The sequence below is a fragment of the Lissotriton vulgaris genome, chromosome 2_2 (genome assembly GCF_964263255.1).
Source record: "Lissotriton vulgaris chromosome 2_2, aLisVul1.2, whole genome shotgun sequence".
NCBI classification, from domain to species: Eukaryota; Metazoa; Chordata; class Amphibia; order Caudata; family Salamandridae; genus Lissotriton; species Lissotriton vulgaris.
Window position 1 is genome coordinate 144,446,873 of NC_141688.1, and position 12,170 is coordinate 144,459,042.

Sequence of the window (12,170 nt, forward strand, 5' to 3'; positions counted from 1 at the left end):
GGCTGGAATATTTGACTGATTTAACAGGATTGAGGACCTTAATGGCTTGGAGGTCTATCTGGGCCAAGGATGGAACAGGCTTCACTAGGAGAATAATTAGCGACTGCATCCTCCTGGATAAATTTAGTCAGATCCCATGGCTTAAATATGTTTTGACTTCATATAGAGACGTCTTTGATCTGGACGTTTTTGTGGATCCAGTAAGCGCCATTAATATTTCTAAACAGGAGCTCAAACATATCTATCTGGGGGTCAAAGCAAAATTGCGTAGTGAAGCCAGCCCCCAGTTTACAACACATTTATTTTACCATTCTAATAACTTGGCAGGCTATGGCTTTTCAAAGTACCTAAAAATGGTCACCAAGCAATCTCACCAGTATGTCCTTACACGATTGAGATTAGGCATTGTTCATAACCTGGTGGCTTTCCCCTGATGAAAAAGCATACGTCACTCCCCTGTCCATGTGACGGATCTTCCAAACAGAGCACTATGCACTTTTTGCTTATCTGCCCCCTGTATTTGTATCTCCGTATTGCCTATTTTAAACCCCTTTTTAAGAAATACTGTGTCCACTGTTAAAACTGCTATGAGGTTTTTATTTGCACTTGATGTACCGGATTTCTGTTTTTTTACTGCGACTTTTATCCTGAAATCCGTGTCCGCTAGGAAAAGTATGGAATTCATAATCTAACTGTGAATATATCCCTTCCTGTATATTTTGCTGCTATGCCGATCGTTATTCCTCCCCTTGTTGTGATTGTACTAAATCTCTAATTTTTTAAAAACGTTTTAACAATTTTTTACTGGATATGTATGTAATATTTTGTTTGATTTTATGATTGTTAGTTGAATGATCGAATAAAGCTTTTGAACTGAACTATCTACATTGCCCACAGCCAAATTGCGATTGCAAGCGCTGGAATTCTGCGAATTTCAGCATTTGCAATCACAATTTGACTTCCTACTTTATTTTTACTCAAACCTGTTTGATATGGAGGTGGCATTACTGCCTTTTCTTTATAGTAAGATACTTTTGTAAAAGCATAGGTAATACTATGGTTCAAGACATGCCAAGACGCCGCGGCATTCGAGCGCTTTATAAATATTCAGTCAATCAGAATTAAATAACTTAATTTCAGTCTAGTGCCTTAACCACTAAAATGCATTTTGTCTGTGCTTGTAGAGGATTTGTTAAACTTGGCATGTTGTATTTTTTTCATGTGAGATTACAATTTGAAGAGCTGTGTATAATCAAACTCACTTTTTTCAATGCTGTTTCTTTTTCTAGAACAAAAAACAGCACATTCCCTACAGAAACAGTAAGCTTACACGTTTACTCAAGGATTCCCTTGGAGGCAATTGTCGCACTATAATGATTGCTGCTGTTAGTCCATCCTCTCTCTCCTATGAGGACACATATAATACACTTAAGTATGCAAACAGAGCAAAGGACATTAAGTCTGCCGTAAGTAGAATTTCTTTTTAAATGCGATTTTGGATTTTGTCTACTTAACTTCTGTTATTGTTTTGTTTATTTTATTTTTTATTTTGAGAATTTTATATAGCGCGAACAAGATCTTTGCAGATATCAGAGCGCTTTACAACAAGGGGGGGAGTAAAAACAAGAGAGCAATTAACAAGCTTTTGAGCGACAGATAGTTGAGGTAGTAAATGGGTAGTAAAAAATAAAGTAGATAAAAGAGGGAGCATACACAATCAGTTAAACAATAATACTAATAGTCAATCTGATAAGCAAGTATTACACAAAGTCAGGAGTCTCAAAAAGTTTTAAAGTTAGGTACATGTTCAGGTGAATTTATCCATGAGGATAGCTTTCACTTCTTTCTTAAAGAATGTGGTGGAGGTGATAAGTCTGGTTTCTGGAGGGAGTGAATTCCAGATTGTGGGTGCCATTCCTGAGAAGGAGCGCTTATGTTTTTTCCTTCCGGAATCTACGAGGTTTCAGAAGGAGATTCTTTGAACTTCTAGTGGATCTTGAGCCACCAGAGATTGTCAGCTTCTGAGTAAGGTAACCGGGTGATCTGTGGTGTATAGCCCTTTGAGTCATGCATGCAATTTTCAGATGTATTCTGGTCTCAAAAGGCAGCCAGTTCAAGGATTTTAGGTCAGGGGAAATATGGGAGTGTTTTTTTGATCCAGTGATAAGTCTCGCTGCAGCGTTCAAAGAGGCTCTCAGGGGTGCAGTTGTAGATAGGGGGAGTCCGCAGAGGGCGACGCTACCGTAGTCTAAGCACGGCATGACTAGGGCTTGTACTGCAGTTTGGAAGTCCTTGGCTGGGAGGAAGGGTTTAAGTTTCCTCAGGGTATTGATTTGGAAGTTGGCTCCCTTAGTTGCGTTGCTGATATGCCGTTGCATGTTGAGATTGGTGTCAAGTGTTATGCCTAAAGATTTAGCTGAGTCCACGATGGTAGGTTGGACATTGAGTGCAGTAAGGTGCTTAAGCCAGGTTTGAGCGGTGGAGCTTTTTGCAGGAGGTTATACTAAGAACATGGGATTGAAAGTCAACTAAACACCAACAAAACCGAATTACTCATCTTGGGCCCACACCGCGATGCCTGGAATGACACCTGGTGGCCCCCGCCCTCGGAAGTCCGCCACCCACGCACCCTGGGAATCATCCTGCACTCTGTACACAAAATGGACCGCCAGATCAACGTTGTCTCGTCCTCCTGCTTCCACACCCTCCGCCGCACACGCAAAACATTCAAATGGATCCCCCTCGAACACAGAAAGACCATCACTCACGCCCTGGTCACCAGCACTCGACTACGGCAACGCACTCTATGCCGGAATAAACAAACACCTCACACGTAAGCTACAGAACATCCAGAACGCTGCCACAAGACTGGTCCTCAACCTGCCAAGACACTGCCACATCTCCCAGCATCTGCTCACACTCCACTGGCTCTCCATCGAAGCTAGAGTCACCTTCAAGATGTTCACCTATTCTCACAAGGCCCTCCACGACACCGGACCAGCATACCTGAACAGCCGACTCAAATTCCACGCACACGAAAGTACCCTAGGGTCAGCCCAGCACTCCCACGCTACGGTACCCCACACCAGAAAGACCAGAGCAGGCGGCCGCTCCTTCTCCTTCCTCGCGGCCAGAGCCTCTCCACCTCAGACAGACAACATCTCTAACCATCTTCACAAGAAACCTCACAACCTGGCTCTTTGACAGACCCCTCTCCTTGATGGACTGGAACCTGCGAAACCCCCTTGCCCCAGTGCCTTGAGACCTTCACTAGTGAGTAGTAGCGCTTAACAAACGTGTGATTGATTGATTGAAGTCACAGAGCACCGACATTACTTGGACTTCCCACAAAATATTATCTGTTTTTAAAGATACGGCTTTTCATAGGATAGGAGGATAGGAAATGTTTTGTTGGCAGTTTTTTACACTATTCCCAAGGGGACCAAAATATCTTCTTAAAACGCATTCTAGCACGCTTGCATGACTGTTGCCATTTAAGTCGGGCCTTTGAATGCGTAGACCCACTTTCTCTCATCAGATTTCCCCTCCAGTCCTGATTGCTATGAGTGAACGCTGAAAACTGTCCTAACCCTCAAGCTGACCTTCTCAACTTTAGGATTTTTAGGGATGTTTCTTCTTTTGTTTCTGGGTGTATTATTCAGCCTCCTAAGGATTGCTTCCATTGCGAGTCTGTAGTGAACTGTTTTAGCAACTGGCAAGGACTTGTTATCACATTCACTAATTCACCCAACTGCTCCCTCATTTCCACTGACCATGTAGCCAGACCTATTGACCTAGCCATTATTTAGCCTTTGCTTCTGTGTTCTCCTTCTTTCTGTGAATGTCTGCTGAGTGAGTGCCGAATGTCTTATTATCAGCCATTTGGTGGGACTTCTGTCTGATCCTTCAAAAGCCATCTTCAACTATTATGATGTTTTATTCAAATCACTTGAGATAGATTCTAAAGTACAGCGCAAAAAATGTAATCCTACACCAAATTGCGTACAATTAACCACATACGAGTTTGCAAGGCATAAGCAACGTTTAAGTTGATCATGAAATAAATGGATTTCAAGCAGAGTGGACGGTGGAAGAGTTGTAAGGTATGTGCAAGTAGTCTGAATATGAGATTGGGATTAGAAGTGAAGGTTATCATGTTGTAGAAATGTGTATTGCAAGCATTCTGCCTTTGTTATAGCCAAGTATTGCTGCCTAGTTAAAGTTTCTTGACCGTCTTTTTTAAAAAAAATTAAAAATATTTTTTATTTTTTATCCAGTGCAAAAACATTGCATTTACATAACCATAACAACGAATTGCACATACTGTACATATTTGCATAATTTGCTCAGACCCGATAAATAGCTGATAACAATAGTGTATCGCCATAGCAGGGTCACCTCAATCACCCCTGTACACCTTACAAAATAACTGCGATCCCCATCACATTCCCTTCTCAGAGCATCCTGATTCGAGAGACGTCTTTTATTCAGACGTCCCCGTTCCAACATGTTGTGAGTCCCCGGCCTCTTCGGTTAGACCATAGTTTCTCGTCCTGTTGGCCCATATTTTTGTGAATTTTCTAGGGCACCCTCTGCTTTTCTATGTCACCCTCTCTGCGGCCCTGTAAAGATCCATGCCCTGCTGCCATTCGGATAGTGAGTGGGTTTCTTGCGCGCCCCAGTGTCATGCAATCTCCCACATGCCCATCATCAAACCAAGTGTACTAAAAAGTAGTTGAGGTCAGGAGATGTCCGTGTCTCAGGGGATACCCAGAAGGGTGTAGCAGAATAGAGGTGCTCAGGATTAGATTTACTTCACCAATTATCTCCTGCCAATATGTTGCTATATGTGGACAAGCCCATATCATGTGAAGGAAGTTGCCTGGAGCAGCCTGGCAGCGCAAACACCCAGGAGACTCTGCGCGTCCCATGTAATGTAATTTTTCTCCATCATAATAGACCCAATGGAGGATTTTGAATTGAATGAGGCGGAACCTGGCCCGTATCGCAACCTCTCTAGGGCGCATTCAGGCAGCCTCCCAGTCCACATCCTTCATCACCCCCATGTCTCCTCTCCACGTCTCCCTCAGCTTACCCAGAGAATCGGGCATATTATTATTTATTGTGTTGTAGGTAACGGAGACCACCTTGAAGGTTAACTCTTCCTGAAGCATTCTCCCCTCCAGAGGTGCCTATTCTGGGAACTCTTTATCTTCCATGCCCTTCATCCCCCATGTGTGCAACAACTGAGCATATTCAAGGAATTGGGAGGTGTGAAGTTGGAGATCTGTCCGAAGGACTGGAAAGGGTTTGCGTGCTCCCTTGGCTATGAGCTCTCCCACTGTAGAGATCCCTAGTAGATCCCATGTTTCGAAGCCCCGAAGCTTGTTAAGTTCTTTATAACCCCCTCGGTGGTGGTATCTTGACAGTCTTGTCCCGTGCATTTTCTCGCATATCAGAGTTTGATGTCCTCTTGTTTATCAGGAGTGTGGGTATATGCTGTTCTTGTTTGTTCAGATGTATTTTTGCAATGGTTAGTGGAATTGAAAAAGGTTTATGAAAAGGTACTACCAGGTTACAATTTGGTCTAAGCAAACAGAATGCAAAGATTAGTTATTCTCCATTGACACTGATGTGTTCCTGGGAGGGGTAGATAATAACCATTGTTTTTCTTTTTTCCTTCATAGGTTAAGAGCAATGTTGTCAGTTTGGACAGCCACATTAGTCAATATGTAAAGATTTGTGAACAGCAAAAGAAAGAGGTATGTTTCTTTTTCTCATGTTGTATAAAATATCGTTGACATTTTATATACTTTTCCAAGAAAGTTAATTATTACAAACAGTTAACTCTAAGTAAGCTGTGAAGCCAAACACAAAAATACTTTAAAGTTTAAGAACTTCATTGCCACAGGGCTTAATTTCATTCCCAGTAATAAACACCGTACCAAAAAGGAAACCTAGAGATTCGTATATCCTTGAGGGTGATGTTAACATCAAAATTGCAGTTGTTAGTGGGAGTCAGCTTCACTCTATAAACCTTCTGCAACTGCTAAGGTCTCAGTGTCTCTATTTAAATATGATAGATGAGGCAAGGCCTTGTCTGAGTTGGCTACTACATGGAACCTTTTTAACGCTAATGAATATAATGCTCATTCTAATTCTCGGGCTTCCACTTATTTTGAAAGTGGTTGTTTTAGCATTGTTGATTATATTTTTGTTGGCGGGGCTTTGGTGGACACCATAATCTCCAAGTGCTTATATTGATCACAATCCACTTAGTCTCGGCCTTTTTCTGAAGGCATCAAATAACCTTGAAAACGATCCAATGTAGGGCAGTGAGTATAGATTATGGTGGCAAATGTCTAACCAAGACATGAAACAATTGGTGGAAGTGTCATTTTAGGGTTTAGTGTTGTAGCTTATGGACTTTAGCACGTCCCTTGAAGTGTAAAATGCCTTAAAAATATATGCTGTATTGTGTATGATCTACTTACTATCCCCTGAGGGGTTAATCAGGAAGGGCTACTCTCAAGCTCTGTACCTGTATATGTGCTCACTGTAATTATTAGCGCACACACACTCTGCTTATTATACCAACGCTTAGCTATTGTGTATCCACCAGTTGACCATAGGCAATACTAGTGAGTCCTTGGCGTGTACATAAGCACACTGAAATTAGTAGCACTCATACCTTTTAATTTTTTGCTACTTATGCTGAGCCATGTTGGCCACAGGCAATAACAACCATTTATTGCCTGTTTATCACACTGAATATTGATCAATCACAAGTTCGCTCTTGAACATTAATGTCCAAATAGAATCCCTGTGCGTAGCTAGGACTATTCCCTTTCAAGTATATTTTTACTGTTTACTTAATCACCCTGGAAACGAGGGAACCATACGCAAATGATTAGTGGCTCTCCCGCAAGGTGATGCAAATGGCCCATATACACGCATGCGCGTGTGAGTCATCACGTCAACGTGAGCACGAGCCCCTGCACATGCGCGTTAGTTTTTACACTACCCAGGCTTTCTCTTCAGTCCCCTGACGCAGCAACAGCGATATCCACGACTGCCGCGTGGAGTTGGAAAGCAATTGCCCGACCAGAAACACGGCGATTAAGTAAGTGTACCCGCCCACCCCGCAACCCCTTGGCAGGCACAGGAACGCCTAGTTCACCCTTTTAACCTCCTTAAACCCTTTTTTCAGATCCTGTTTCTGCGGTGAATTAAGGCTCTGTGGGTAAGTTCAAGGCATGTGGGCTGCTGAATTTATATCTGTGCATAGATCGCCGCCTAGTGTTGGGTCCGGATGATCGCACATTGTTGTCCTGGAAGAGTCTTAGAAGTATCACGAGATAGGTGGCTCCTCCCCTGGACTACAGTGCGCATGGGCATCGACTCCATCCCCAGATTGTTTTTTTCCGCCATTGGGTTCGGATGCATATTTGTTCCCTCAAGTTCGGAATCTAGAAAAAAAGGCCTTTAGTATATTGTCGGTATTGTCTTGCGATCGGTACCCAGTTCTGTTCCAGCTCAGTTCCCGAGTCGGACATCCAGAGGAGTCGCGTGGCTTATCGGCACTGAAGGCCCGGTCGACGCCTGAGGCCTTATCGACGACCCATCATGGAACGGAGCCCGTTCAAGAGGTGCCCCGTATGCAACTCGAAATATCCTCACATCGACGTCCACCCGGTGTGCAACAAGTGCCTGTCGCCGGATCACGATGAAGCCAGCTGTATGGCTTGTTCTCGTTTCCGCTCCAAGAAGACGATTCGACTTCAGCGCGCAAGGAGGCCCAGCAGACGGCACCTGACCCGGTGAACATTTTCGATACCGAGGATGATGAGGGAGTCTAGCGGGAAGTTCGAGAGATCCTGTCTGATTCCGCATCGGAGATCGACTCCAGCTACGACGCTGATATTGAAATGGTCGATGCTGAAGACGTCGTCGACGAGGTAGGAGACGACGATGGGGCCTTTGGGGCCGTGGAAGATAGTTCGAGCAAGGAGCTATGCCCAAACGTCGATACGGGGGCCACAACACTTATTAAGGCTCAGGTCAAGGGATCGCCACATGGCCTTACCCAAGATCTTACACTGGGTTCTACAGCCTCGCCTCAAGGCCCGGCTTCGGACACTTCTAAGGAGCCACGAGTTGTGAAATCGAAACCAAAAGAGAAAGCATCGGTGTCTACGCAACCGAAAACACTGGAGGCGACATCGAAACCGAAAGTACGTATTGCCTTGGCCGGCTCGAAGTCCTCTGAACTATCGGCGCCGACGAAGCTTAAAGGTGTCATCGACCCGGTGAGGTCGCTAAAGGGTGTCGAGCCGAAGACTGGGACACCGAAAAAACAGGTCAAGGACATCGACCTCAAAAAATCGGCGCCGAAGTCCGTCGACACAGAAAAAGGACTCGGAGCGCAGAAGGTTCTCGATCCTACGCGTCGGCCAGACAAGGCCAAGAGCGCTACGAACCTAGAGTCCACGCCTGGTGGTGGCTCGAAGGAACCCGTCGAGTCGACGCAGCCATCCTTCTCCTTCTCGAAGCAGGTGTCTGAGTCGTTGAAGCGAATTAAGGAGAAGGCTTCGACTGTCAGACTGAAGGATACTTCCCCACCGAAGCCTGCCAGTAAACCTCATAAGTCGCCGGCGCCCATCCAGTTCACGCTGCCGCCGAAAGTGGTACCTAAGGCCTTCGCCCCTAAGACGGCCGTCGAAGCGTCCAAGCAGGTGTCCACTGGGCCGAAGCCCAAACCTGCGGTAGTGGTCGCGAAGCATCGACAACCCCCGCTTTAAGAGCAGTCGGAACACTTCATTGACGCCGACACGGGTAGACTTTCAATTTACAAACGAAAGATCGCCCGGGAACAGCCTATGGAGTCCTATAAAATTCCATTGAAAAAGAAGGATTCCACAACTTCACCCGTTCTTGTCAAACCTAATATCTCCACGTGGCCAAGACACTGCTTCTATCTTGCCCACTTACTCGGATGTGGAGACAGGGGAAGGTAACAATGAGGAGTACAACTATCCTATAGACACTGATCCTGAAGATCACAATGAACCCTGGGCGGACGCTGCTGACCCAGGTGATCCACACACTGCCCCGGACAGTCATGTGTATACTGTAAAAACCTCGCCTACTGAAGACTCGGCGGCGTTTAATGCGCTTATTGAATGGGCAGCCAAAAATCATGATGTCCAGCTCCATGCTGACCCTATTGAAGTGGATTTTTTGTTTGACACCTTTCTACCTCTGAAAGGACTGTCAAGACTCTGCCAATGCTGAAGGGTGAGTTAAAACATGCTGGGGACATCTTTAAGGAGCCCACAAGGGCCAGGGTGATCAACCCCAGAATTGATAAGAAGTACAAACCGGCGCCTGGGGACCCTACCTACATCAAGGGCCAGTTGCCGTTGGACTCTCTGGTTGTTTCCAATGCCCTGAAGAGGGCAAATTCACAAACAACGGGTGATGCTCCTCCCCCTGACAAAGAATCTAAAGTGCTAAAAGCATCAGGGAAAAGGGTGGCAGCTCAAGCGGCCAATATCTGGCGCATTTCAAACACTCAGGCCAGACATGACAGGGCCCATTACGATACACTGGAGACCCTGTTACAACACTTGCCAGATGAATATAAGGAGGCAGCAGAGATGCTCATACAGGAAGGTAAGCTCATCTCAAATGCTTCTATCAAGTGTGCACTGGACGCAGCAGGCACCGCGGCCAGAGCCATTAATACAAGTGTGATGTTACGGCAACATGCCTGGCTGACAATCTCCGGGTTCAAGCCAGAGATACAGACCACCATACTAAATCAGCCTGTAAACCCTGATCACTTATTTGGACCTGAGGTGGACACCACCTTAGAAAAAATCAAAAAGGACACTGAAACTGCGAAGTCTATGGGGGCTCTCCAGTCGCAGCCGTTCAGGGGTGGTTCTTTTCGTCGCTCAAACAATAGAGGAGTTTCCAGAGGCCAGCTGTCCCAGCAAACACAGTACAATAAAGGTGGCGCACAAACAACGTACACCAAACAAGGTAGAGGTGGATATCGTGGAAACAGCGCCAAGGGCAGAGGTCGTGGAAACAACAGCTCCCGATCCTCCGCCGCTCACAAACCGTGACGCCTTGTCACTGCCCCCCGACCATACAACACCGGTCGGGGGGAGACTTCAACAGTTCCTGTCTGTCTGGAAGTCCATCACCACAGACAGGTGGGTCACAAAGCTTATCCAGTACGGTTATTGTCTGGAGTTAACATCCACTCCACCCAACATACCCCCAATACCGTCCTATGTCCACAGAGCATTTGCACTTATTGCAGCAGGAGGTACTCGTCATGCTGCAAAAAGGAGCAATCGAGCTCGTGCCTGTGGAAGAAAGAGGCACAGGAGTGTTCTCACTGTACTTCTTGATCCCAAAAAAGGACGGGTCCCTCAGACCCATACTGGACCTCAGTCCCCTAAACCAGTACATTCTATCAGAACACTTTCACATGCTAACATTGCAGCAGGTTCTACCGTTGCTCAGTCAGGGAGATTTCCTCGCAACATTAGATCTGAAGGATGCATACTGTCATATTCCGCTACACCCGTAACACAGAAAATACCTAAGATTCACCATTCAGAATCAGCATTACCAATTCAAGGTCCTCCCTTTCGGAGTGACGACGGCACCCAGGGTTTTACAAAGTGCCTGGCGACAGTGGCTGCACACCTACGGAGACAGAACATTCACGTCTACACTTATCTGGACGACTGGCTTATCCAAGCAAAGTCGGCCCAGCAGTGTGCCACCCACATTTCCCACACCATTCACCTTCTTCACGATCTGGGATTCTCACTGAATTACCCAAAGTCCTACCTTCAGCCCGCCCACGTACGGCAGTATCTGGGCGCGACAATAGACACTCTGGCAGCCAAAGCACAGCCAAATTCAGTGAGGATCATAAGCATTCAATTGCTGATACAGAAATTCAGACCGCAACACTCGCTTCAGGCACGAGTGTTCATGCAGTTGATAGGCATGATGGCCTCCTGCATCTTCATAGTCCCGCACGCGAGACTACATATGCGTCCCCTTCAGGAGTGCTTAGCACGTCAGTGGAATCAGGCTCACAGACAGTTGAAAGACCTAGTGTTGGTAACCGGTCGTGCATACAACTCTCTGCAGTGGTGGAATCCACAAAACCTTTGCAAGGGACGACCGTTCCAGGAGCCTGTGCCACAGATCATTCTGACAATGGACGCATCTCTCCAGGGTTGGGGAGCTCATGTACTCCACTACACAGTGCAGGGACTATGGACAACGCAGCAAAAGAAGATGCGCATCAACCTTCTAGAGCTGATGGCTATCTTCATGGCGATGAAAGCATTCAAGGTACATCTGTGCAACAAGGTCGTGTTGATCCGGACGGACAACATGACAGCCATGTACTACATTCAGAAACAGGGAGGAACACACTGTCCACAGTTGTCTCATCTGGCTCAGAGCATGTGGAAGTGGGCCATTCAGAGGAACATCTTCCTCATGGCGGAACACCTCCCAGGCAAGGACAATCAGATGGCGGACCTGCTCAGCAGGTACAGCCACCAAATGCACGAGTGGGAGATACATCCATCAGTACTCCACCCGTACTTCCAGCAGTGGGGTCATCCAGAGATCTGTTCGCCACAAAGGAAAACGCCAAATGCCAAAGCTTTGCCGCCAGGTTCCCACACCCACAGTCGCAGGGCAATGCGATGTGGATGAACTGGTCAGGCATATTTGCGTACGCTTTTCCCCCAGCACCTCTAATACCGCTGGTGGCACGCAAGCTGAAGCAACACTCGATGACGCTCATCCTGGTTGCTCCAACGTGGGCACGCCAACCATGGTACACCACGTTTCTATAACTATCCGTGGTACCGCATCAAAGGCTGCACCTCACACCCAGGCTTTTGACGCAGAGCCATGGCGACATTCAGCACCCAGATCCGCAACAGCTCAACCTGGCGATCGGGCTCCTGAGGTCTTAGAATTTGGCTACCTCAATTTGCCTCCAGACTGTATGGATATCATAAGGGAGGCAAGAAAGCCCACCACCAGAGCATGCTATGCGGCGAAATGGAAGCGGTTTGTCATTTATTGTGCACACCACGACATCAACCCGCTAGACGCGT

At 46.4% G+C, this 12,170-nt stretch overlaps 1 protein-coding gene across 1 annotated transcript in view; it reads left to right on the plus strand.

Moving 5' to 3' along the window:
* Positions 1-12,170, plus strand: part of KIF18A (kinesin family member 18A) — a 312,020-nt gene that overhangs the window by 127,290 nt on the left and 172,560 nt on the right. The window contains exons 7-8 of the mRNA XM_086959474.1: positions 1,290-1,466; positions 5,688-5,762. Coding sequence (XP_086815600.1) covers positions 1,290-1,466; positions 5,688-5,762 — 252 coding nt within the window. The remainder of the gene's footprint in view (positions 1-1,289; positions 1,467-5,687; positions 5,763-12,170) is intronic.